The 26,743-nt window shown below is 61.5% G+C and overlaps 1 protein-coding gene across 1 annotated transcript in view; it reads right to left on the minus strand.

Annotated features, from left to right (window-relative positions):
- Positions 1-26,743, minus strand: part of PHACTR3 (phosphatase and actin regulator 3) — a 108,954-nt gene that overhangs the window by 10,672 nt on the left and 71,539 nt on the right. Inside the window, exons 4-8 of the mRNA XM_036244646.1 lie at positions 21,992-22,171; positions 17,684-17,890; positions 16,017-16,188; positions 15,177-15,424; positions 8,030-8,183 (exon numbers count right to left, since the gene is read on the minus strand). Of these exons, the coding sequence (XP_036100539.1) occupies positions 8,030-8,183; positions 15,177-15,424; positions 16,017-16,188; positions 17,684-17,890; positions 21,992-22,171 (961 nt within the window). The remainder of the gene's footprint in view (positions 1-8,029; positions 8,184-15,176; positions 15,425-16,016; positions 16,189-17,683; positions 17,891-21,991; positions 22,172-26,743) is intronic.

Here is a 26,743-nt window from a genome sequence, read left to right on the forward strand (position 1 = left end):
CAGGACCCTGCTGGCCTCCCAGCCCCCCAGCAAGGCCAGTCGCCCCCCCCCCCCCGCACCCACAGGGCCTGCCTCCGCCTGATCCCACGAGCTCCTTCAGTGTTTCTGTGGTAAGTCCTCAACGGCGCCCTAAAAACCAGGGCCTTCTTGACCTGAGAGGCCGTGCGGTATTCGGGGCCCCTGGCCACCGCCGCAGCAGCAGGGGGCAGCAAGTTAGGTCCTGGGGGGCATCTCTGGACAGAACAGACCTGCTGTCCGGGTGCCCTGAGGCCTCCCAGCAGAGAGAGAGACTGAAGCCACGGCCGCAGGCTGGACTCCCCAGAGGGCTGGGAGGCAAGTCAGGCAACATGTCCTTCATCACAGAAGGAGGCAAACAGAGCACTTACTAAACACGAGCTGTCTTTGTTCCCAGATCTCAAAATCCGAAGAGCGGGTCCCCGCCCGCGCCAGCCAGTGGTGGCCATGCCCCCCCATCGCCCCAGGTTGCGTGGGGGCTGGCGTCCCGGGCGGGACCCGAGGGTCTGCCATACCCCGGCCCTGGCCACCCCCAATGTCCACCGCGCTCAAGCCTCCCCTTCCGTCCAGGCAGAGTCCGCGCGAGGCTCCGAGCTGGCCACACGCGAGGCCCGCTCGCCCCTGCCCAGCAGGAATGAGCCCCGGACGCCCGGGAGAGGGGGCCCGGGATTCCTAAGAGCTTCCCGCCTACGGACCGAAGACCAGACGGGCGTGGACATGACGAAGGGAACGAGGAAGGTGAGGACAAGACAGATGCTGATGAAGAGGACAGCGGAGATGCTGGAGCTGAGGGGGCAGAGATGAAGGTGATGAGGAAGATGAGGTGACGATGGTGACTAACAGGTGGTAAGTCGCGGGGCGGGCCTCCTGTGCAGCACCCGGAGTCCTGGTGACCGTGAGCTGGGCACTGTTCGGGGACCGGGACACAGCGAAGGGACGGCTTCTGGGGGCAGTGAAGACGCCCTCGAGCTGTGGCGAAGGGTACACAGCTCTGATCCGCTCGAAGCACTGGGTGGCGCAGGGAGCTCTCCCAGGCCGCCCAGAAAATATGTCTTTTCGCTAACATTTTTCTTTTTAATTTTTTTTTCCTCTTATTGATTTTAGAGAGAGAGGAAGGGACAGGGAGAAAGAAATAGAAACATCGATGAGAGAGAACATCGATGGGCTGCCTCCTGCATCCCCCCACTGGGGATCAGGCCCACAACCTGGGCATGTGCCCTGACCGGGAATCAAACCAGCCACCTCTTGGTGCAGGGTCAATGCTCAACCACTGAGCCATACAGGCCAGACTTTACTAACATTTTTCTAGTAAATTCCAGAAACAGATCTGAAATCATGTCTAGAATATAAAGAGAAAACAAAGAGTTGAGAAAACTGAGGCAGAGAACATACAACAGGAGGCCAAACACAGGCCCAATCCCAAAATGACAACACGATTGCCACAGGTAGCTGCAGACCTGGCGCCGAGCTTCCTGGTGGCCAAAGCAGAAAGGGAAACAGGATTAATGACAAACTCTGCATTGTCAAGATACTAAAAGGCCTCTGTTGTGCAAATACACAACTTACCTTGAGCTTAAAGCCTCAGCGGATGGTCTTCCAAGGCCCTAAAGAAGGGGTCACCGTGCAGCACCCCATGGGAGGTGAACTCAGGAGGGGAGTACTCAGTGCCAGTCTAGGTTCCTACTTAGATTTGGGGTGGGGTCCAGGGGCCTGTGTTTGCACAAAGCTCCCTGGGACCTGGACACACAGCCAGATGTGGGAACTGGTGGGGGTCAGGTGACCCGTCACGTTTCCTGCTGCGTGAGTGTGGGCCAGGGACCACGCTGCTCTGAGCCAGTTCTCCTCGTGAGAAAGCAGGACGCTCGGGCACTTCAGGAAGGTGTAGACACGAAGCGCTCAGCGGGGAGCTGGCACAGAGAAGACACTAGGTTAACGTCGGCCACGGCCACGGCCACGGCTCACTGCCACGTTCTGCCCCGCCTTGGGTGATGCCTGACGTGTCAGGAGGGAGGGAGGAGGGGAATCAGCAAGTACACGGATGGCCGGGGGGACGGGGTCCCAGCCCCCAGCACCCACACTCCGTACTTCCCAAAGGAGCGGCTTCCTTTCCGCCCACAGAGGGTCTCCCTGTCCCTCTTTTCTTTGGTAAGCCCAGAAAAAAAGAAATGATTCCTGTATTTTCAAAACTCTGTGTCCACAGAACTGAGAACCCGGCTCCGCGCCCAGCTTGTGTCAAACTTGAGGGGAAAGAAGGAAGTGAGTCGAACGCTGGAGTCCGGCCGCCCAGGGTCCCGGGGTGCAGCTGTGCCCCGCACCCCCCCCCACGCCTCCTCCTGAGACTGCAGGTCGGGGCGCGGGTGGGTCGGCAGCCCCCAGCTCTCTTCCCTGGGAACGTGTCTCCGGACTGTCTGAGCGCCGCAGCCTGGACGCAGAACAAATGTTCCAGGGGACGGCCTCCTGAAGGACACCCTGGGCTCCAATCAGCCCTCACAAAGCCGGGGGTCAGAGGGGAGGACCCACCCCGGGAGGGTTAACGGCCAGTTCCGGCATCGCTCACTGCCTGCCTGCCGGCTCCTGTCTCCAGGCAGATTACACAGCAGTCACAAATGACAACAACATCATCATCAACACAGAACAGGACACTGGGCCTGCCAGGGGCTCCCTCCGTCCTCACTGAGGCCTGTTCCCTGCCCTCCCGCCCCCCCTCCACACACACACTCACAGGTGACAGCCGGCCCAGCAGTGGCCCAGCCAGGACCATACAGCAGCTGCCCTGTCCCGAGCGCCTCCTGCCGGAAACACGGACTACACTGGACCCTGCCACGGGCCCGGGGAGGAAGGTGCGGCAGCCACCGGTGTACAACCAGGGGATTCGGACACAGCGGTGTCCGCACGACCTCCCGCAGCGCAGGGAAGGCCGGCGGCCGAGCCCCTGTGACCCTTTCCCCGAAGGCCCTGCGCAGCCAGGAATCTCTCTCTGGGTGTGTCCACTGGCTCCCCGCGGTCCACGTTCGGGACAGTGGCCTCGTGTCCGGACACCCACCCTAACAAGGCAGGAAACAGTCTGCACCCAGAGGCCCGTTAGCCGACTGAGGTCTGAACGCGCCGGAGGAAGCAAAGCGATGCAAGGAAACGCCGAGCTGTGACCCGGGCCAGCGAGGCGGGGGACAGCCCCCCCCAAATGCTGCACCGAGGCCCCGTGGTGCTCCTGGCTGGTGACCCTGGGCGAGTCCCCTCTCCACTCTCCACCACTTAGTTCTCTCCCAGCGTGGAAGCCCCTCGAACAGCTGCACACAGAGCTCCCACGCGACCCCCCCCCCCCCGGGGTGCTCATCTGAAGAAAATCCAGAACACGGAGGTGAGGAGACGCAAGCGACCCTCTGCTCCCCGCAGCATCATTTACAATGGCCGAGATCTGGGGCCACCTGGGTGCTCATCGCGACCCGCGGGTAGGGAGGTGTGGGGATGTGTACATGGGGGCTGCTCGGCCCTGAACAAGAACAGAATCCGCCCTGGCTGGTCTGGCTCAGCGGCTAGAGCGTCGGCCTGCGGTTCAGAGAGACCCGAGTTCGGTTCCCACTAAGGGCACGTACCTCGGTTGCAGTTCGTCCCCGGCCCCGGTTGGGGTCGTGTGGGTGGCAACCAGTTGGTGTGTCTCTCTCACGTCAATGTTTCTCTCTTCCTCCCTCTCTCCCTCCCGCCCTGTCGGAAGATAAATGCAGAAATGTCCTCGGGCGAGGATGAGAGAAAAGAATGGGCCCTCACCACAGGCAGCAGCCGGGATGGACCTGCGGGCCTCGTGCTCAGGGAAATGAGCAAGACCAACACGGCAGTATTTCCCTCACCTGTGGACTCCTCAGAACAAGATAAACAACACGGAGAGGCGGCTGGTAGATGGGGGGCTGCTTGGAAAGGGGACAGGAGGGAGCCGTACACACAGGCACAGCCGAGCCTCGCGTCGGTAAGCACAGCCCGGACGACGGAGTCGGTGACTCTAATGTCTGTGTGCGGGGCCAGGTGGGGGCTCCACTCAGCAGGGGGTCACCTGGCAGGTCCATAGGCGTCTGACCACTGCTGTACACCCGAAACTAACTAACAGTGATGTCGACGCGAATTGAAATATTTTCTTAATTAAAAAGGGAACCAAGACTTAGTTTTCTGCTCTGTGAAATGGACATGGTGAGACCGTGCACCTTCCCGGGCTGCTGTAAGGATGGAGTCAAACGAGGGAAAGTGAGCCTCAGATATGCATGGGGTGGGCGCCGAGACGTCATGCCAGGCACCCCGATCGCAGCTGCCCCTTCACCCCTGCAGGACAGAGTATGCCTCTGCTTTGGGGAACTCCAGGACACGCCCCCCAGGACACACCCCCCGGACACACCTGTAGTGTGCGGCGGGGGCTGCCGGTCCCCAGCTCTGCGGGCTCACGTACAAGGTGCACAGAAGGGGGTGAGGACCGTCCCAGAGCCTCACTCCTCCCAAAGAGACCCCGACTTCACTGGGGTCCCCGGACCCAGCACAGAGGGGTCGTCAGGCATGGGTGGGGGCCACAGTGAGCACTACAACCAGAAAAGCCCAGGGGCACCCCAATGATCAAATCTGAAGGGTCTCCCGGAAGTGTAACAAACACACAGACTGCCCTTGGGGACACAGGGGACAGGGCACGTTGCCGTGGCAACCGGAGGCTGACTTACTCCGCAGAACCTCGGAGAGGAGGTGACGCCAAGACAAAGGGAGGTGATGAGACCATGTCTGCAGGAAAACAAACCAGGCGGACGGCCAACGGACCTCTGGACGGACTGGCTGCCCACCGGCCAGCTGCTCTGAGGCTAATTCGGGGGCTGCTTTTCCAGTTTTAAACATGGCGATAAAGGCCCCAGGAGCTACTACCATACACCCCAAAACTAACATCACTGTGATGTCAGCTGGAACAGAAAAAAATTTTTTTTAATTAAAGAGGGAAAGAAGACTCAGTTTGCTGCTCTGTATCGTCGAAGACATGAAAGTCGTCCCGGGCCCCGTGGTGCCGGAGGACACGGAGGCTCCCCGTGGTGTCCCAGCACCCACCGCCCCCGCACCACATGCAGGCAGGCTGGGGCCCGGCTTCCGACACTGAGCGCCACCCCGTCTGCACCACAGACACTGGCATGGTGGGCTTCCTGTTTTCTTTATTATTATTATTATTTTATTGCTTTTACAGGGAGGGAAGAAGAAGGAAAGAGAGAGAGAGAGAAATATCGATGAGAGAGAACACTGACTGGCTGCCTCCTGCACGCCCCCCACTGGGGATCAGGCCCACAACCTGGGCGTGTGCCTTGACCGAGAATCGAACCGGCGACCTCTTGGTGCAGGGTCGAAGCTCAACCACTGAGCCACACCGGCCGGGCTACTATTTTTCTTTAAATTAATTCACTTAATACTCCAAAGGAGAACTTGCCTCTTTATCAAACAGAACCAGCCCTCGCCAGCACTGTTGGAGGGCAGCTGCGGAAAAACCCCCGGAATAACCCTTGTTTTCACCTCTGGGGAGGGAAGTTTTCCAAACACAGCAAAGACAGTGTGAGCCATACACTGCAGCGGAGGTCGGGGTCAGCAAGCTTTGTCTGTGGGCCTGCTTGTAAATAAAGTTTTATTGGCACCGTTCCTCATCTCAGTCAGTCCAGGCCCACGGCTGGATTGCTACAATAGCAGGGTCATGTGGAGACAGGGGTCCACAGAGCGTCAAATGTCTGCGGACGCCTAACGCAGCTCGTTGGTAACCACGACCTTGCCAATGACAAACTCGGCGGGTCCAAGGGAAGCGTGAGCAGAACGAAAACTCAGGCGTCCGGAGGGGGAGGGCCTGCGTAGCTCAGGAGCCGGGGTGAGGCTGGAAGCCACCTTTCCAGAGCAAACGCCTAACTCCTTACGGGGCAGGAAACTCAGGAAACATACGTGAAGAGGGAAAACCAAACAGCTGATAAGCACTGGAAAAACTTGTTCGGTCTCACGAGAAATGAGGGATGACGTCATCCCGAGCCCCCTCGTGACTGCAGGGGTGACAGGCGAGCGCAGACAGGTGAGCGCCCGCCCGCGACGGTGGCCGCAGGGGGGCGGATGGCGCGTGGACAGAGAAGCTGGCACCACAGCTTCCAAGAGCGGTGCCGCGCCTCCTGGTCCTCGGTGGCACGCTCTGTGACACCGGCCCCGCCCGGGGGCCCTGGAGAAACGCTCACCTAAGGACAAAAGCATGAGAACATTCACTGCACTGCTGACGTCGAAGCAAAATCTTGGAGGAAAACAGGAACCAAGTGTCAGCAGCTGATGGGCCCCAGGGTGGCCTGGAGCTGCTCCTGAGACGCCGGGGAGGGGGGTGTCAGGGAGGTGCATGCTGAGCCCAGGTACCCTGTCGCCTGCCCCCCCACAGAACACAATGGGCATCATCGAGGCAGAGGCTCTGACAAGTCCAGAGGCAAAGAAAAGGCTTGTGAACTGGTTTCCCAGAGGCATCTGATCAGGCAGGGCTTGCCGACACTGACACCGCCTCCGCCCCCTCTTCAGCAGATGCTGGTCCCCACGATTCTCCAGGGGCCCACCTCCAGGAGCTGCCTCAGTGCCTTTGCTGATGACCAGATGCCGAGGGACGAAACGCCTGAAGGCTCTGACCACCTCACTCCAACGAGGCTAACAAGGCCCAGGCAGGGAGGTCCCTCAGCCCATCCGCTTCAGGGAATTCGTGAAACTGTCCCCCAAACGGGGGACAGCGGGTCTGGGTGCAGCTCATGAAGCTGGGTGTTAAAAAGGCTGGCTTGGCTCCGTGAACTGAGCCTCAGCCCGAGGACCACAGGGTCGCAGGTTGGATTCCCAGGCAAAGGCATGCACCTGGGCTGCAGGTTCCAGCCCCAGCCCCAGCCCCAGCCCGGGTTGTGTGGGCGGCAACCAATCAATGTATCTTCCTCAGGTTGATGTTTCTCTCTCCTTGTCTCCCCCCACCCTCCCTTCCACTCTATCTGGGGGGGGGGGGAATCAATGGAAAAATATCCTCAGGTGAGGATTAACTAAAAACAACAAAGGAAAAGGCTTCTCCATGGGGAGCCCTGTCCCATTTCAAGAACCACTGGTCACCACCAGGCACCTGTGCGGCAGGCACCGCACGGGGCAGAGGCAGGAAGGCCCCACGAGGACAGGGACGGGCAGGGAGTGGTGACTGACCCAGCATCTGCCACGTGGCCGGGCCCTGCCGCGCACCTGCATACAGGACCCCCAGAAGCTCAGTGACCTTGGAAGAGCCAGCCCCCTCTTTACAGATGACGAAACCGAGGCCAGGGGAGTCCTGGACCCCGCTGCTCTGGGGCTCGGCAAGCACCCTGCACAGTCATCCAGCGCTTGCCGCCCATGTTCACCTCCCCCTCCCCGTCAGGCGCCCTGCGTCAGGGTGCACGGCTCGGCCACTAGGGAGCACACCCCGTGCCATCCTGCCCCACAGCACGTGGGTCTCCAGCCTGGGCCGCAGTGACCGCCCAGGGCGCCCTCGGGGCTGGAAGCAGAGGTGCTCACCGGTGGGCCTGGGTCACTGCCCGGCAGCATGGCCTTGACTGGTGCAGACTGTCCCCCGACACACAGAACCCTAGCTTTTCTCAAAACACAGATTTGCAGCGGGGGATGCAGTCTTGCAGGAAATGGTCAGATGACAGGGAACAGGGACACCCCCCCCCAACTAGGCAGGTCCTCCCCACTTTGCCACAGTTCCTCCCGAATGCCACCCCTTCACTCCTCAGGTGCCTGCTTGGCTCCTAGAACCACTGTTCCACACCGGGGGCACGTGACAATGTCCGGGGGCAGCTCCGGCTGGCCCAGGGGCTGTGCCGTGGAGGGAACAAGGCTGCTGCCAAGCACGGGACGGGGCACAGGACACCCCACCACGACCACTGTCCCGAGTGTGGGCAGGCGGTGGCTGCCGCGTGGTGGGGAGGTGGAGACGGGGGCGCGCGGGCAGTGGGCGGGCCAGCCTCCCCTGTGCTCCGCGGCTGCTTACTTGGAGAGCTTCATCTCTATCTGCTGCCGTGTCTCCTGGCGCTCTTCGTCCGTCCTGCGGGGGAAGATGTTCCGGTCCTCCAGCTCCTGCTTGCTGGGCCGGTTCCTTAGCCTCACCGCCAGCAGCTCCTTCCTGCATTTCCTGGGCAGTGTCCCTAGGGGGCCGAGGAGGGCCAGGTGTTAGTGAGGTGGGGGGGGATGGGGAGCGAGGGGGGCACTGTCAGCTGGCGGGCGGCCCAGACAGTGCCATCTCCTGTGACCCAGGGTGGGGGTTCTCCTCTGAGCACCATCCAGCCGGGCACACAGTGGGACCGCCATGCACTTCAGGTCCGGCCCGGGCATCAGGACGACACTGGGTTTGCTACTTACAAGTCAGAAGAGGACATTTCCAGACACACGGCTTAAAAGGAGAGCTTTCACGGACATGAGTGGCGCGTCCACCCAGCGGATGTGACTCGCCCGGCTGGGCACACGGTCCCGGGTGCCAGGCAGGTGGACGGCTGGGAAACAGGCCAGGACGCCCTCCCCCCGAAGGTCCCCACGCACATGCTTGTCCAAGCTATGGACCCAGAAATCCCACTTCCAGGAGTCTGCCGCCCAAAACCAGTAGGACGAGCACCTGAAACACCTCGACAGCGTGGCCGTCCAGCCTCATCTGTGACAGCAGAAATCAAACCACCTCGAGGCCCAACAAGAGGGGGTCACCTGAGCACCGTGAGCCTGGGGGGCCATGGAGGTGGGTGTCCTCGGGCACAAAGCACAGCCACCATGTTGCCGAGAAGGGCCCCGTGTAGAAAGGTGCGTTTGTTGATACATACACAGTTGTGGCCCTAGTTCTGTACGTATACGTAATCTCACCGTCCATCGGCACAGTAATGCGAGGCAAGAATCATTTAACTCACTGATGTCAGTTCCCCATAATTTTTTTTTTTATCATGAATGCTAGTTTTCTGAAATTAAATAATGGTTCAAAAATGAAGAACTTGAAATTAAGAGACCCAAGGAGATGAAAAGGATGGTATTCCATTCTAAAACGAGTCCAGAGGAAGCGGAAGAGGTCTATCAACATCACATGGGGCGATTTCAGAGCCGAGAACCCCCAGGAACAAGGCGGGGGCCTCTCCCAATACGGGGACAGGAGGGCAGAACAATCCTCAATGGCTACCACCCTGCTAAAGGTTCGAATGCGTCGAGCAGGGCCAGAGAGGACAGAGAGAAAACGTAAGTCTGGTTACAGTTGGAGATGTCAGAACCTCTAAGCAGCGGCGCAGCACACGGATGTGTGAGCAAGAGGAAGACGGGACCACCCATCTCGAGCAATTTGATTTGATTAACGTTTATAAAAACACGATGCCGCCCTGGCCGGTTTGGCTCAGCGGTTAGAGAGTCAGCCTGCGGTCCAGAGAGACCCGGGTTCGGTTCCCGCTAAGGGCAGGAACCTCGGTTGCAGTTTGTCCCCGGCCCTGGTTGGGTCGTGCGGGTGGCAGCCACTCGATGTGTCCCTTTCACATCGATGTTTCTCTCTCCCTCCCTCCCTCCCTCCCACTCTATCTGAACAAAATATGGAAAAATGTCCTCCAGTGAGGATAAATAAATAAATAAATAAAATAAAAACACGTTGCCCTGGCTGGTTTGGCTCAGCGGTTAGAGCATTGGCCTGCGGACCAATGAGTCACAGGTTCGAGTCCGATAAAGGGCAGGTACTTCTGTTGCAGTTCGTCCCTGGCCCTGGTCGGGGCCATGCGGGATGCAGCCAGTCAGTGTGTCTCTCTCACATTGATGATTCTCTCCCTCTTCCTCTCTCTCCTGCTCTATCTGAAGATAAATGGAAGAATATCTTCGGGTGAGGATTTAAAAAAACAAAAACAGCCCTGGCCGGTTTTGCTCAGCGGTTAGAGCATCGGCCTGCAGTCCAGAGAGACCCGGGTTCGGTTCCCGCTAAGGGCATGTACCTTGATTGCAGTTTGTCCCCGGCCCTGGTTGGCTGTGCGGGTGGCAGCCACTCGATGTGTCCCTTTCACGTCGATGTTTCTCTCTCTCTCTGTTCCTCTCTCTCCCTCTTCCTCTCTGTCTGAACAAAAAATGGAAAAATGTCCTCGGGTGAGGATGAAAAACAAAAAACAACAACAACAAAAAACACGCTACCCCAAACCAAAAAACACCTTCTTTTCAGGTGCATGTGCGACATTTACCAAAATAAGCCATATTCTGGGCTGTATAAACTCATCGATTTCGAATTGCTCAAGTCATACTAAGGACATTCTTTGCTCAGGGTGGAATTAAACTGGAAATAATAAAATTATCTCTGGAAAAACACCTAACTCTTTAAAAACTAAATTAAAAAAACAACAACACAACTTCTGAATAGCCCACAGTTCCAAGGAGAAGTCCAAAGGGGAAAGTGTGCGGCCGGTGGGGCCCAGCTGGGTTGAGCACCCAGAGGTTGCGGGTTCAATTCCCGGTCAGGACACATGCGGGGGTTGCAGGCTTCATCCCCAGTGAGGGGCGTGCGGGAGGCAGCTGATCCATGTTTCTCGCACCCTCTCCCTTCCTCTCAAAAAAAAAAAAAAAAAATCAATAAAACATTTTTTTTTAAAGAAAGCATTTTGAAGTAAATAAAAACACAACCTGTCAGAAGGGTGTTGGGGGAATTTTATAGCATTAAATGTCACTTTAGGAAAGAAGACAGGTCTCAATCCATCTTCAACGAGAGAAAGAACAAAAAATTAAAACCAAGGAAGTAGGAAGAAAGAATAAAGCCCTGAGCAGGAAACAGTAAGAGCTAACACAGGGGAAAAAAAAACAAAAAACATTTGAAACCAAAAGCGGGTTCTCTGAGAAGGGCAATAAAATTGACCACCTGGAGCCAGACCTGTCAGGGTCGGGAGAGGGGACAGAGGAGAATCACCAATGTCAGGAATTGGAGGGGTGACAGCTCCCCCTGATTCTTTTTATTTTTTAATGTTTTCACTGATTTTTTAGAGAGAGAGGAAGGGAGGGAGAGATAGAAACATCAATGAGAGAAAAACATAGATCGGCTGCCTCCTGCACGCCCCCCACTGGGGATCGAGCCCACAACCTGGGCATGTGCCCTGACCGGGAATCGAACCGGGACCTCTCAGTCCCTGGGACACGCTCCATCCACCGAGCCGCACCGCCGGGTTTCACCTGGTTCTATACTAACCCTCAAGGCTCATTTAAGAAGAAATATATGAACAACAAACCTGTATCTATTTTGGGGATTTCTAGTTAAAAACCTTCCTCCGCAGACAGACAAAACCCCCGAAGAGCCAGACGGACGCTCTGACCAGTTCTATGAAACACACTGAGAAAGAACACAACCCTGTACACACCGTTCTGGAAAACAGCAACGAAGACAACACTCACAGCACACGGCGTCAGGCTAGGACCTGCTGGGCCATCCAGACCAGAAAAGCTGTTGAAAGGAAGCTCAAGACGAGCGGCCCCAGGAACAGGGGCGTGAAATTCTATGCACAATTTCAGCCACTCAAACGTGCCAATTTATAAACGTGCTGACCCACCATGACCGCCTGGGAGGCAAGGGGTCCGGCATTTGGAGAACCTTCCACCTCATTCACCAAAGTAGCAAATGTCAAAGGAGAAAACCCACGTGATAACCTCAGTGGACCACCCTGCGAACTCTGGGGGCCTGGCCCCGACGGTGGGGCTGTCACTGGTGAACTCCTGGGAGCGCCAGCCAAGCTCCCGGGGACGTGAGCTGTCCCAGGTCACAGTGACATTCGGCTCCGAGAACCCGGCTCTCCCCTCGGCTACGGAAATGGCACATGCTGGCTGTGAACAGCTCAGGTGACCCCTATAGTGAGAGGACACCCCCCCACATCATCTTACCTCCTGAGAAACCACCGCCGATGCTGCCGAACCTCCTTCCAGACCTATTTCCACACAAGTGACAGCTCCCAGCTCCCACCGACGCCTCGTCCCCCACCAGCGCCCCCCCCCCCCAAGACTGCCAGGTGGCCACGCGGCTGGCTCGGGCTCCAGACCAGAACGAATGGACCCCGCTCTTCCCGTCAACAGCGGTACGTTCTCTGGAGCGGGGATGACGTGCTACCTCACCGCCTGTGGGTCGAGCCCTGCGTAGATGGACATCCTGGGGGGTGGTTGTTTCTGCTCCTTTAACCAAAGCTGCGGGGAATGTCCCCGTTCTGTAGTTCCCAGCACCTGTCTGACAATCCCCATCGGCCCTGTCCCTGGAAAGGGGGGCTCACAGCCAAGGCTGCTGCCTGTTCCGGGTCTCAAGGGCGCCCCTGGCCCTGCGCCAGCCCGTCCTTGGCCGGCCGGCCCTCCGGGACCTGTCCCAGGCCTCCTCCTGGGAAGGAGGGGATGTACCAGGACCCTGCACGAGGGGAACGAGGCCTGGGGGCTCTGGAGTTAGAAATACACTCACACGAGCTCCTTCCCAATCAGTCCCCTCCGCACGCGTCCTAAGGATCGTTAGGGACACGCACGCCCGGAGTCTGAGCTGCAAGGACCCACGTGCCCGAGGTACCCAAGCAGCCGTGAGCCGCCGAAAAAGGGCACAGCGGAACCCGGCGGGCTCGGCGGGGCTCACGTGCCAGGCTTGGACACTGAGTGAGGGGCGGGGCCGGCCCCGCGTGAGGACTGTCCTGAGCCTGTCTGGGCACAGGCAGAAGGATGGACATGGGCCTCTGCACCGGAGCCTGGAGCCAGTGATGCAGATGGGGGACCGTCCACTTAGGGAAACGTGGGGACAGTGGAGGAGGAGACTGCAGAGAGCCCCGAGCTGGGGAGACAAGGCTGAGAGCTGGGGGCTCCCTCATGAGGGCAGGGCAGGGAGAGGAACCCCGGGGGTCCCTGAATTCCTGCGGCCTGCTGTCCCTCACTGTCCCTCACTGTCACTGCTCCGCAGGTTGCAGGAAACCACGGGCCTGACTTCTGAGCTGGGTCCCACCCCGCGCTCTCCTAGTCTCGCTCACGGGAGGGACGCGGGGCTGGCCCTGGAGGCCTCACAGAGCTCTCTGTGGGACGGGCTTCCCCACGGCCTCAGTGTGGGGTTCAAATGTGAGCCGGTGCAGCGCTGAGTGAGGACCTCTGCGGATCCCTCTCGTCCACGCCCCGAGCTCTTGGGGTCTGGAAAGGCGCGGCCGCCTGTCACTGAGGAGGGCGAGGGCTCTGCTCTGAGCACCGGCTCCGCGCAGGCGGCGAGGGGCAGTGGGTTCCCGCCCTCAAGGCTCAGTGTACAGGGGCGGCAATCCCCAGACAGGCCGGACTGGACAGCAGGCCCAGACCTCAGCAGGATGCTCAGGGCTGAGGGTGAGGCCTTGACCTTGGGCCCCAAACGTGGCACCCACGGAAGGCCCCTGGCAGAGAGGAGACCCTGCTGGGACTTTGCTCATACGGTCAGCGGCGAGCTGGGCACGGCTGCCACAGCTGAGCTTCTAGAATGAGTCGACCCTTCCTGCGTTCCCGTCGGACCACAAACCTCGTGTTCAGGTAAGGACACCAGGTTTTAAGAGACAAAACCAAAACAAAATAACAGGAGACTCGGGTTGAGCCCGTGGCCTGGGAGAAACGGCTCATTGTCCACGTGGCGGCCGGGTTGAGGGCTCCCTCGGCCGACAACAGTCCCACTTTGCAGGCGCCATGGCCCGTGGGCCCCTTCCTGCCCCCCGGGCCCCTTCCTGCCCCGCGGGCCCCTTCCTGCCCCCCGGGCCCCTTCCTGCCCCCCGGGCCCCTTCCTGCCCCGTGGGCCCCTTCCTGCCCCCCGGACCCCTTCCTGCCCCCCGGACCCCTTCCTGCCCCCTGGGCCCCTTCCTGCCCCCTGGGCCCCTTCCTGCCCCCCGGGCCCCTTCCTGCCCCCCGGGCCCCTTCCTGCCCCGTGGGCCCCTTCCTGCCCCCCGGGCCCCTTCCTGCCCCGTGGGCCCCTTCCTGCCCCCCGGGCCCCTTCCTGCCCCCCGGGCCCCTTCCTGCCCCCCGGGCCCCTTCCTGCCCCCTGGGCCCCTTCCTGCCCCCCGGGCCCCTTCCTGCCCCCCAGGCCATGCCAGGTGCAAAGTGAAGAGAGTCAGGGTGGCCCCAGGCCACGGGAAGGTCAGAGGACCGTGTCCAGGTTTGGGGGCAAAGGTCCCGAGCTCAGACCTGAAAACACCTGGTCAGCCACACCTACAAGACGGCAGGTGGACATGCCCGTCAACAGCGACACACCTGGTGCCCAGGGGTGCTCAGGCATGGGGGCGCTGTCCCTTGTGCGGACAACAGCCAGACGTGTGTATCAGAAAACTGAGGTGACCGGGTGACTGATAAACTCGGGGGAGACCGGCACTAGCGAGCTCAGGACAAAAATCAGTGTGAAACTGCGACTGTGCCCGAGCCATGAAGGGACATCCCCGTGATGTCCTCAGAGCCCAGGATGAGGGTGCTGAGCTGATCGATGAGGAAACGGAGGGGAGACAGTGGGCACCTGCCCAGGGTGCCCGGGCGGGTCCCCCCGAGCCAGACCAGGCTGCCGAGAACCCGCTCAGCTCGGGTCTGTCCTCAGTGTGTTCACGGTCACAAGGCCGTGTGCTCTGTCCAAGGCTGTCGGTCTCCCGGAGATGCTTCCGGGAAGAACGATGACGCCTCGAGCAGAAAGTCACCTCCCTGAAAGGCCTGCAGACTTGGCTGGCCTGCGCCCCTTCCCTTCGTCGGGGGGTCTCCAGTGCTGTCTGCTCAAGCCCCAAGTCCTCAAGGGTCATAAGCCATCACTGTGACCGTGAACACACTGAGGACAGACCCGAGCTGAGCCTCCAAGGGCCTGGCCCCCGGCCCCCACCAGCACACTGACACCTCTGGTGGCAGGAATCCGCCCTCTCTCCTCCCGAGGTCCCGTCTCACTTCCTGCTACACTTTCTGCCCCACTCGGGACGCTGGACTCTGACCACCTGTCGTCCCCAGAGTGGTACTTTCGAAGTCACCTGCTGAGCTCAGTGGTCTTTGCTCAAATACACATTAACGTGCAATGATCAAAACGAAACAAGCTCACCCCTGTCTCTGCAGCCTGCCCTGAGCCCCTCTGCACCCCCGTCCGTTCGGAGGGGTCTCCCCTCTGCCACTCCCAGGGACAGCACACAGGGCTCCGTGCCCATGACCTGAGCTGGGACCCCGCTCACCGGAGAGGATGGAGGCGCTCAGCTCCTCTTCGTCCTGGTGCAGGAGCAGGTCGTCCTCGGGCTCGGGGCCCAGGAGCAAGTTCTCCTTGTTCTCCTCCGACTCCCTGGCCGCCGCCCGCCTGCCTTCCGAGGGGCCGTCGAAGCTCCAGGCCCCCTCCCGCTCCTCGGCCCGCTCCACGCTGGACGTTCTCGACAGGCGCATGTCCACCCGCTTCTTCGGGGACCCTCTGCAGTCCCTCCCTTGGAAGCTAGGTCACAAAGGTAGTTCGGGTTATACGTGGTGCCCCCTTCACCTGGCCCCGGGTTCGAGAATGACTCCCAGGGCGCACATGCCCAGCTTCGAGCCCAGGGCACCGGGCTGTTGAGAACATGGGGTTTTGAGCTGCAGACACGCGTGTGATAAAACACGCCACACCGAGCACAGGAAATGCTCAGGTCGGGGGTGCCAAGACCCGAGAAGGGCGTCCAGTCCGGTGTTTCCGCCAGGCCCGTGCGGACCCCCTCACCCGCCGTGCCCGCCAACAACTCGCTCTCCTGTCTGCTCCAAACCACGGGAGACGGAGACCAGGGCGAGCGTCGGGCCCAGGCTGGCTGCTGCTCCTCCAGGCCTCCGCCCGAGGGTGCCCACCCGCCGCCTGACCCCTCACGGACAGTGGTGACCAAGACCAGCTGCCAACCAGCTGCAGAGCCCGGTGCAACATGCAAATGTCGGGCTCCTTGTTAAAACACAGTGAGGACTTTCCAGAGGGTGACGCGGAGCAGCGAGCCCAGCCCAGACTCGGGCGCTGCCCACAGCTGGCCCAGAGGGACCTGGGTCTCTGCCGCCAGGCAAGGGCCTACCTGTCCTGGCGATGCTTGGTGGCCAGCGCCCTGTGCAGCTCCTCGATGACACGGCTGGGGGGCAGCGGCCGGTGGACGGTGGGGTGCGGGGACCCCGTGGGCGTGGAAAGCTGTCCTCGGAGGGGCGGGTCCGTGTTCTTCCCGCTGGAGTCTTGGAAGAGCGCAGGCTGGCCTGGGAATGAGAGGGCCAAGGAGACCCCGTCAGCGGGGTGAGGGTGGGGGTGGGGGTGGGGGTGGGGGTGGGACGGGGGCGGGGCGGGGCCGCTGAGACAGGAGCCGGGAGCAGAGAAGGCGCAGGCCCCGGCCGGCCAGCCCGCTAACGGGGCCCTGGCACCGCTGTCCACTGCAGACGCACAGGACAAATGCCCCGCGGCTGAGCACCTGCCCGGGGATCTTCTACCGCTCCAGCCTCAGGTGAGGAAACTGAGGTCCAGAGGCCAGTTCCAGGTGGTGCACCTCCAGGAGGCGGCGGGGCTGGACCTGGCAGGTGACCCCCGGTGTGGCGGCAGAGCCCACAGGACCCCGCACGAGGAGCTGTCACCCAGCTGGGCCGGGGCAGGGACGCTTGCCCAGAGGGTAAGTCATGACTCACCAGGGCCCAGGCAGGTGAGACAGGGGAGTTGGGGCAATTCCAACAGGGGAGGGGGGGGGCACCGCAGCAAACGGCGGAGCCGGTCCGTCTTCAGGGGGCTGTCGGACTCGGGGCTGCCGGGTAGGAAGACTTTACTAGAAAAGCCAGACATTTGGCTTCAAGGTAAAAATTCCCCCGTGTCTTCATACATGTTAGTAACTAATCCTTCAACATATTTTAATGTGTTTTGAATGTTGGCAGCGCATTAAACAGCGACATCGAACGCCACGCAGACCCAGCACAGCAGGTCCGCGGTGGGATCCGGGGACAGCGGATTCCCTGATGTCTGGGGGTGATTCCTGGGCCGGGGGCTGCTGTTCCTCTCGGACAAGCAAGCTCCGGGGGGCTCAGCTTGTGAACTGACCCCAGTGCCCCAGGTGGGCCAGGAGCGCCTTTCGCCGCCTCTGCCGCCACTTAGTGTTCACGGGACAGAGCCGACACCCCCAGGAAAGGAAAAGATGGGGAATGAAGGAAGTCCCCCACATGCCCTCAGCTGGGAGACCCAGGCCAGAGTCCAGGGCCCTGCAGCCGCCCTCTGTCCCCTCCCCCCGGCACCCACATCAGTGCTGACACATCTGATGGGGCCCTAACGCTCCGCAGAGAGGACCCGGTCCACGTGGGTTTGGGTCAGGAAAGGCCCCCAGAAGGAGGGACAGGGCTGCACGGACCAGGTGATGTGAGGGGAAGGGACACTCCAGCAGGGGAAGTAGTGAGGTGGGGGAGGAGGAGCTTTGGGCCCCAAACCTAGTTCAAGTCTCCGTGAGCTGGGGGACCTGGAGCTGAGCCTCAGTTGCCTCCACTGTAAATCGGGCGTGTGTCCCGCCCTCGAGGACTGTGGGGGGCCGTGTGTCCTCGGGATCCCCTGGGGTGCCCTGCTTCTGACAACCCCAGACGCGCCCCAGGAATAGGGCCACTCCCCTGGCCCCGCCCAGAGCCCTGGCTGCAGAAGCAGAGGGAGCCCCGTGAGGCTGGGCGAAGCGCCGATGGACAGACAGAGGGCAGGCGGACGGGTAGACGGACGGACGTGCGCACCCACCTGTGACATTCTTTGTGGCCTTGCTGCCTGCCTTGGGCAGCGGGGTGGGCGGCAGCGGGGGGCTGGGGAGCTGGCCCGCGGATCTCTCCAGGGTCCTGGGAGGACTGTCCAGGGAGTGAGGCCCGGCTAAGGCTTGAGGGGGCTCGTCGGTGGCCGGCGGGAGGCTGCCACCTGCTTCCCCACGTCTGCTGGCTGAGGGCGTCCTGGCTGCTGCAAAGGGGACACAGAGCTCAGAGCAGGCTCCCAGGATGGGCGGGTGTGTGTGTGTGTGTGGGGGGGGTGCCCATGCGGAGCAGCATCCAGCCTCCAGAGGGGTCACTTCACACACAGACCCGACCTCCTGTGACTTCAACTGTCCAGGGAGCTGTCAGAAGTGGGAGGGAGGGAGGGAGGGGGGAGCATGGAGGGGGAGCCCCGAGTGGGGAGGGAATAACTTCGAGCACCTGTGGCTCAGTCCCCTTGTCCCTAACGGGTGCTGCCAAAGCTCTGACCTGGCCGGGGGGTGGGGGCACAATCACAGCTCTGGGACCAGACACACCGGGGCTCCAGTGGGCCCTGCACTTCCTCTGGGACCTTGGAGAAGTCACGGACCCTCCCTGACTCCGTTTACCCTGCGAGGCTCTGACCAGGAAGGAGCAGGGGACCTCACAGGACCTGCTCTGAGACCTCAACACGAGATGGCGACCGGAGCAGCCCAGCCCCTGGCCCGCCAGCCAGGTGAGTGGTGGGGAAGGGTCAGCCCCCCAGATGCCCCCACCCTCGGTCCTCTTCCTCCAGCTGCTGGCCCAGGCTCCCCCAGGACGGCTCCACCCTCCTCCCTCCCCCTCAGCTCCCACCCGTCGTCCACCGCAGCAGCAAGTCCTGCCCTCACTTCCCTCCCGTTCCTGTCTCGGCTCCAAGAAAACCCATCTCTGGATGGAGCTCCCATCATCCCCTGCCCGCGGAGGGAGCCCCAGCAGCCCCGCCCCAGCTGCCGGGCTCCCCACTCTGCCCCGCCTCGGCCACCTCCCTGCAGCCTCTCCTGCTCCAGTTCCTCACCACCTCCTGGCACCCTCACCTCAGCTTCACAGGGAAACTGAGGCCCTCAGACAGGGCTGCGCTCTGACTCCTGGTCTGACACCCCTTCCCTCCCTCCCTCCTCCCTCCCCAGGAGAGGCAGCTCCTGCCCGCCATGGTCGCCAACATGCAGGCCTGTGTCAGGCCCTGGCTGCTCCGTGTCTACAACCACCTGAGGAGGATGCTAACACCCGGGACCAGCCTTCCAGAGTGGGATCCATCCACCCATCCGTCCGTCTGTCCATCCATCCGTCCACCCACCCATCAGGGACCTCCACGGGCAGGCGCGGTCCACGTGCGGAATCCCTGCCCTGAGGGTTCCCACCCAGGCCCTGGAGGCACCCACTGTGTCCCACAGGTTCCACTCATCACCATCTCTGTTCTTTATTGTCCACGCCGAGAGCAGAACCCTCTGAGGCCAGGCCCGCCCGTGAAGCTCACGGAAATGGAGACTCCACTGCAGAAGTCTCTCCCCCAACTGCCAACGGGCAAAATCCGAGCCAGGAGATGCCCCTTCGTCCTCTGCAGACGGCAGCCCCGGTTCTCCACCCCAACACAAGCGCCCTGCGGTCCACTCCACCCGCACCCCATCCCGCGTGCAGCCCGCCTGAGGGCTTCGGCGTTGCGAGTTCGAGTCTTACTGGCACAGAACACTCCGGAAGGGCTGGCCCATCCCAACAGAACAGCCCTTGCTGTGCTCCGGGCACACAGCCCGTCGCTCACTCTGCCCAGGAACTTTGACACGGGGGCACCGTCTCCTCCCTGCGCATCACAGTAGCCATCAGCCACGTGTGGCCTGCGGGCACCGGACAAGTGGCTGGTGTGACCGGACAGTTGAGCCTCATTTTTATTTCGTTTAAATTCACTGAAATAGCCGGGCAGCTAGTGGCGATCGAGCAGGGCGGCTCTGGGTTTCTGGGAGTCAGTGGGCACAGCCCACACCCGCTCAACCAGAGAGGCCGCAGGGCAGACCTCCAGCTCCAGAGGTCCCCCCACCCCACCAGCCGAGGTGGAGCACGGGTCTCCCTTCTGCTCTGAAGGCCTGGGGACTCCCCACACCAGCCACTTTCCAAGTCTTCCTCCAAAGCTGCTCCCAAACCTCACCTGTGCCACCAACAGGGATCCTCATATCCCTGACCCGCCTGAGGGGTGGGTACCCCCCCTCTCGGCCAGCATCTTTCTCGAGGGGTGGGTACCCCCCGTCAGCCAGCATCTTTCTCGAGGGGTAGGTACCCCCTCTGTCAGCCAGCATCTTTCTCTGCGCCTCACGTGTGGGTGTAGCTACCACTGTAGTTTGGACTCTTGTTGAAAATAAAACCTTAATATCCCTTAAAGTCTCAAGTACAGAAGAAAAAAAAACCATAGAAGACAAAGTGACCTCTGCACATTCCCTGACGGGGGATCCCTCCCTCGGGGCTGTTCGTATCCTGCCTGGACCAGCAGAGGGCGCTGCTCACCCACTGAAACTCAGCAGAGGCTCCGCGTCATCCTACAAACCCCAGAGCAGGGCCCAGACCCAGGAACTGAGGACTCCGAAGTCCCTCTTCCCCCATCACACTGGGTAGGTGACCCCTGGACTCAACAGCACGTCCTACCCACAGGACGGCCTCACTAGCAAAGCTGTGCCCACAGGCAAGTCCACTCGGAAACCCATCCGCAGACCGTCTGGATAGAGAGCGCGTGAGGGCAGACGGGCGCTGGCGGGGCAGGCGCGTTCCTGAGCCGAGGGAGCAGAAAGGACCCCCCAGAAGGAGCCAGGTGCCCGCGGCAGGCCCAGGGACCGAGGGTACCGCTTCGCTCGGCCATGAGACTCCCACTGACCCCCACCCTGCCTGGAGTGTGCGGGGGAGCAGGACCCAAGTGGGCCAAAGGGCTCCTGCAGGAGGGGCCAGGACGCCCCACCAGCCACAACTCCTCAGACCCCAAGATCCTGCTGCGTCCCAGTCGGGGTGAAACTGGAGAGGCCCAGCCAGCCCCTCTTGGCAGGTGCTTATAGATACTGGGGGGACGCTATGGATGGGGCAGCGGGGGGCAGCGGGGAGGAGCTCAGGTGTGCGCCTCGCTGGGCAGGAGGAGGTGCCCATCTGGCTGGGAAGCAGAAGGCCCCGCCGTCCACAGGCACCCCGGCCGGCCTGTCCCCGAGGCCTGGACTTCCAGTCCCCCACAGCTGTGGGACACGGTTCAGTTCCAGCCCCCCCAGCATGCCTGACATGTTTAGAGCTGCAACTTCACCAGGACACAGGCTTCCTGCTCCACAGGGAGGTCCCCGGAGACTTCTCCAAAGGGCAGCTGACAGGTCCGAGCAGGGGTCACCTCAAAGCACCACGGTGTCCGCTGGGTCCACGCTCCCCTTCCTCCCTTCCTCCCCACCTCCCCTCGTCTCCACCCCACGCCGGCAACCAGCCCGGTCTATTCGATTAAAATCATGACCCACCACCGTCACCATCGACATCACCATCACCACTGTCACTGCCACCACCGTCACCGTCACCACCCACCATCACCACCACCACCGTCACCGTCGACATCACCATCACCACTGTCACTGCCACCACCATCACCGTTACCACCCACCATCACCACCACTACCGTCACCGTCACCATCACCACCGGCACTGCCACCACCATCACCGTTACCACCCACCATCACCACCACTACCGTCACCGTCACCATCACCACCGGTACTGCCACCACCATCACCGTTACCACCCACCATCACCACCACTACCATCACCAGCACTGCTACTACTGTTACCATCACACACCACTGCCACCACCGCCACCTACGTCACCGCCACCACCGATGTCACCACCACCGCCACCATCACCGTTACCACCCACCATCACCACCACTACCGTCACCATCACCACCGGCACTGCTACCACCGTCACCATCACACACCACTGCCACCGCCGCCACCTCCTACGTCACTGTCACCACCGTTGTCACCGCCACCGCCACCACCATCACCACCACACCACTGGACACTGGCTCCCTGGGAGAAACTTCCTGGCATTCCCCGTGGACAAGGAAGGTGTCAGGGAGGAAGGTACAGGGGCCCTGTGAGCATCATAAGCACCTCCATGTACGGGCAGTGCCAGGCTTGGGAGGACGCAGGAAAACGCTCTGGCAAGCATCACCCCAACCGCATGGCGGGGTGTGGCCGGGCTCGAGCCCTGACGGAGCTACTGCCCAGGCCCTGGCTGGGGACCCCAGGGCCTCCGAGCCCCTCGCTGTCCCCAGCTGGTACCTGCATCCTCCGAACGGACGTCTGAGGACAGCGGCTCATCCAGGGCAGCCTGGTCTGGCCCAGTGGCCGAGGGGCTGCCCAGCTGGACACCTTCTGGAGTCGGGTTCTCCTGCTTCGGCGTGGCCGGCTCGCTCTGCGTGGCGCGGCCTCCGTCGGGGATGCCCCCTCTGCTCTCGGCATCTGCAGGGAAACCAGCCGTCAGCCTCGCCTGCCCTCCCGAGCGCTTCCCTTCACACCAAGGCCGTGCTGGGCGATGCGCCTTCCCGGGCCCTGGGCCCCACACCCCGTCTTCCCAAATCAGCCCCGAGCACGGTGACACCCCTCGGCCTCTGCTCTGCACGCCGGCCTGTGCTCTTACCCCAACACCTGCGGGGGACGGGACCGTGACCCCACCCTAAGCCTGGGCCCTGCCCTGGGGCTGCTCCGGTCAGTGGTCAGTGGGACATCAGCAGGTGTCTGCAGGGCCCTGCGGCTGCACACCTGGCCCTCTCCCCAGGGACACACCTGGCTAGCCGGATGGGGGATGGCAGGCAGGCTGAGCTGCCCCCATCCTGCCAGCCAGGTCAACCCGGACCGGTGACAACACACACTGCTGAGGTGCTGGGATGATCCGTCAGATGACACTGTCGTGGCCACAGATGACAGACTCACTTCCACAACCCCCGCCCCGTGTCCCCCATGGTGCGAATGTTTCTCGTGACCCACTATGCGTCTGGCACCGTGCGACCCTGGGCAGGCAGGAAATAAGCCACGATCCTTACCCCTGGCTGGCTCACACTCTGAGGGTCACGAGCCCAGGAAGGGGGGCTGCCAAGGACCATGGGGTGTCCCAGAGCAGGGGACCCAGAAGGGTGCCGCCAGGTCCTAACAGAGCTGAGAGGAGGGCCTGGGCTCCTCTGGTTGGGGGTTCGACTGCTGGAGCCTTTGAGGGTCTGGCCCTTGACCCTCCGGGTCACATCTTACTGACGAGGCCCAGGGTCCAGGAGCACAGCTGGTCCTGGTCGCTCCACCGCACGGCGGCTCCGAGGCTGATAAACCCCGACACACAGATCTCTGCCCCTGGAGGACCCCAGTCCCCACAGCAGCTCACCGGGCCACCGCGGTCACGCAGCCGGGGGCTCTGACTCAGGACAGCTTCCTCCGCGCGGCCCCCATCCCGGCGGGGGAGGAGGAGTCAGGGGCTCTGCTGTCAACAGTGTGTCCCTTTCACCCCCAAAGTGCCACGACTGGACAGAAGTGTGAGGTCACCCTGCCCACACACCCCCACCACCACAGAATGGTCTGTGCCCACAGAGCAGACGTCTGGGCCTCAGTCCCCTCATCCATAAAAGGGGGGAGTCCTCCCACCTGCCTCAGGGCGAAGAATGAAATGAGTTAATACACGCAGCGTGCTTGGGAGAGCCAGCATGCGCGACTGTCCTCGTCGCTGCTGTTTCCTTCCATCCTCATCCTAGGATGCTTTTGTTAATTTTAGGAGGGAGGGGGATGGAGGGGGAGAGATGGGAAGGGGAGAGACGGGGGGCAGGGGGAGAGGCAGGGGGCGAGGGGGGAGAAAGGGGGGAGGTATTTGTTGTCTCCTGCACACACCGTAGCTGGGGATCAAACCCTCAACCTGGGTAGGCGCCCTGACCGGAAATTGAACCTGAGACTTTTGGTGTACGGGATGACGCTCTAACCAGATGAGCCACCCAGCCAGAGTGGTGATGAGTGTTTGGTGAGTGATGGTCTGGCCCAGGTCCATGCCCACGTGCCCAGGTGGTAACAATGGGCACCCTGAACAGGGCCCACCCCACGTCCAGGGCTCGGGCCCTCGAGGGGTGAGGACTGCTCATCATGGGCCCTCGTGGCACACCTGTGTCCTGGGGCCGGCGCCAGGCCAGCCAGGAGTCTGCAGGGCTGGGGAGATCTCATCGAAGCAGCCCTGGAACAGGACAGATGGCCGGTATTTTGGACCATGTGGCCACGTGTCGTACAGGCCACACTGCCTGCCTCCCTTCATTTTGATTGTTACAAAAACCTGTAAAGTTTCAAAACCATCCTCAGCGCCGGGCCTTACAATGACAGCCCGTGGTCTGTGACCACAGCTCAAGGCTCCCCCGGACCTGACCTAGGAAAAGACCCAAAGGCAGGGGATGCAGGGGACACGGGTGTCACAAAACACAACACGCTCCCTGGGCTGTGCCAGCTCGCCACACGGGGTGGCCACCTCTGCACCAGCGGGCTGGGCTGGCCCGTGAAGAACAGAGGTGACAGATGGCCCCACACGAGGGCGTACGCCCTGCCGAGATGCCCACGGGCACTGGCTGGTGCCGGCTCATGGGACCTTGGTGAGGCGGGGGAGGTGGCCACACCTGTCTTAGAAGGTGCCGGCCATCTGCTGACGTGACTGTCGTGCTGTCGGTGATGAGACCCTCCCCCGCCTCGCCATCAACAGGCCGGTCAGAGCACTGAGCCCTGAGCGCACCAGGGTTTCCAGCCTTTGCGGGCTCGTGGGGCTGCCCCCCATGTGCATGCGGACGCCCCCGCTTCCCGCGGGCTCAGAGCTGCAGTTCCTAATCTTGTTCAATGAAAAGTTCCAGTGCCCAAAATAGCTCTGCTGGGAGGGCGGTTGCTAAGAAACGCTGGTTAGGGTGGGGGAGCTGTGGGCGCGACCTTCCCTCCTGCCCATTCCCACCACTGCCCTTTCCTGACAATGGCCACCGAGGACAGCACACACCCAACCTGTCATCCAGAGTGCCAGTGAGAGGGAGCGTGCCGCAAGCCTTCCTGCACACACATTCCTGCAGCCACAAGCACAGTGCACACACGTGTGCAGACACACCCACAAGCACAGTGCACACATGTGCAGACACAGCCACAAGCACGTGTGCACACGTGTGCAGACACACCCACAAGCACAGTGCACACACGTGCAGACACAGCCACAAGCACGTGTGCACACGTGTGCAGACACACCCACAAGCACAGTGCACACACGTGCAGACATGCAGCCACAAGCACGTGCACACATGTGTGCAGACACACCCACAAGCAGTACACACACATGTGTAGACACACTCAAGCACAATGCAGACACACCCACAAGCAAAGTGCACACATGTGTGCAGACACACCCACGATCACACACGTGTGCAGATGCACCCACAGGCACACACACACATGTGTGCAGACATGCAGCCACAGGCGCATGTGCACACATGTGTGCAGACACACACAAGCATACATGCACACATGTGCAGGCACACATAGGTGCAAACACACACCCATAAGCACACACATGCAGACATGTATGCACAATTGTGCAGACACACCCATAAGCACACATACGTGCAGACACACATCCACAAGCACACACACGTGCACACTGCCCTGGGCGTTCCGGCTGCACAGAAACCAGACAGACCTAGTGTCACTGCCCAAGTCCCCCGAGGAAAGCTCCCTGGTGTCTCTCGGGTCACTGACCACAGCAGTGGGGTAACTCTCGTAGCCAGTGATGGAGTATGAAACCCCTTACATTAGTTAATGAAATGCCACGTGGACTGAACGGAAGATGGAGGACAGCCACCGTCCTCACTCGGGGCATCCAGGTGGGGCTGGGAGGCTTGGCCAGCGCTCCCTGGTCACATGTCCGAGGAGGACGGCCCCCTTCTCCCTCTCCTGGCAGACCTGGTCCCATCTCCTCCATCCCACAGCCGCACCAAGGCTCCCGTCTGGGTTCTGGCTGATACCCTGACTTCCAGGAGCCAGAGCAGGTCAGGGCGGGGCAGAAACACAGGTGTGAACTATCATAAAGTCACCCCCCCCACCCCGTGGAGGGTGGGGGGCAAGCCATGCCCTGGACACATCTCTGGGTCAGCTCCCACTGTCATGCTGGGTGTGCTGGAGACCGCAGTACAGGTGAACTCCAGGCGACTCCTCCTGTGTGTGCACCACGTGTACACACGCACCTGCGCAGCCATGCCCTGGACACGTCTCTGGGTCAGCTCCCACTGTCATGCTGGGTGTGCTGGAGACCGTAGTACAGGTAAACTCCAGGTAACTTCGGCCTGTGTGTGCACCACGTGTACACATGCACCTGTGCAGTGCGGGGGCCCTCCCTCTGGGGTTTGTCCTGGCCGTGGACACTCACGGTTGAGGTCTTGGGGCTGCTAAGGGCTCCAAGCAGCTCTGGGAGGGCCTGTGGCCCGAGCCCATGGGGACTTCTCTAGGCCCTCCGTCACTGTCACCCACAGCCTCCCAGGCACCCGCCCTGTGGGGTGTCCTGGTGACAGCACAGTGGCCACAGGGGTGCACTGTCGGCTGCAGAGATGTTCTCCCAGTTAGGAGGTGCTCACACCACAGCTCCACCAACCAGAGAGGGGAGGAGGGCTGGGGGGAGGGTGTTCCCACTCGAGTGGCCAGTCAGGAGCCTATTCCTCATGACTCAACTTTCTGGGCTCAGGGAGGTGCCCCCGGAATCCACCCAGCAGGAGCCCTGCTCTCCCAACACCAGCAGGAGCCAGGATGCCCAGGGCCGGACCTGGAGGTTGACTTCGACCCCAGGGAGAAAATGCAGTTTCTGAGTAGGTGACAACATGCGACAGAGCACAGAGCGAGGAGGCATCGACCCCAGCGCCTGGGCTGCCCGTCCACGGGTCTTACCACGGTGTGTCCACGAGGGGTGAGGCCCGAGAATCCACGCAGCACCTGGCAGCCCTCAGCGCAGGCCCTCAGCGCAGGCCCTCCACGCCTCCTCCGGCCCAGGACCCTTCC

Source organism: Molossus molossus, unplaced genomic scaffold (genome assembly GCF_014108415.1).
Source record: "Molossus molossus isolate mMolMol1 unplaced genomic scaffold, mMolMol1.p scaffold_m16_p_6, whole genome shotgun sequence".
NCBI classification, from domain to species: Eukaryota; Metazoa; Chordata; class Mammalia; order Chiroptera; family Molossidae; genus Molossus; species Molossus molossus.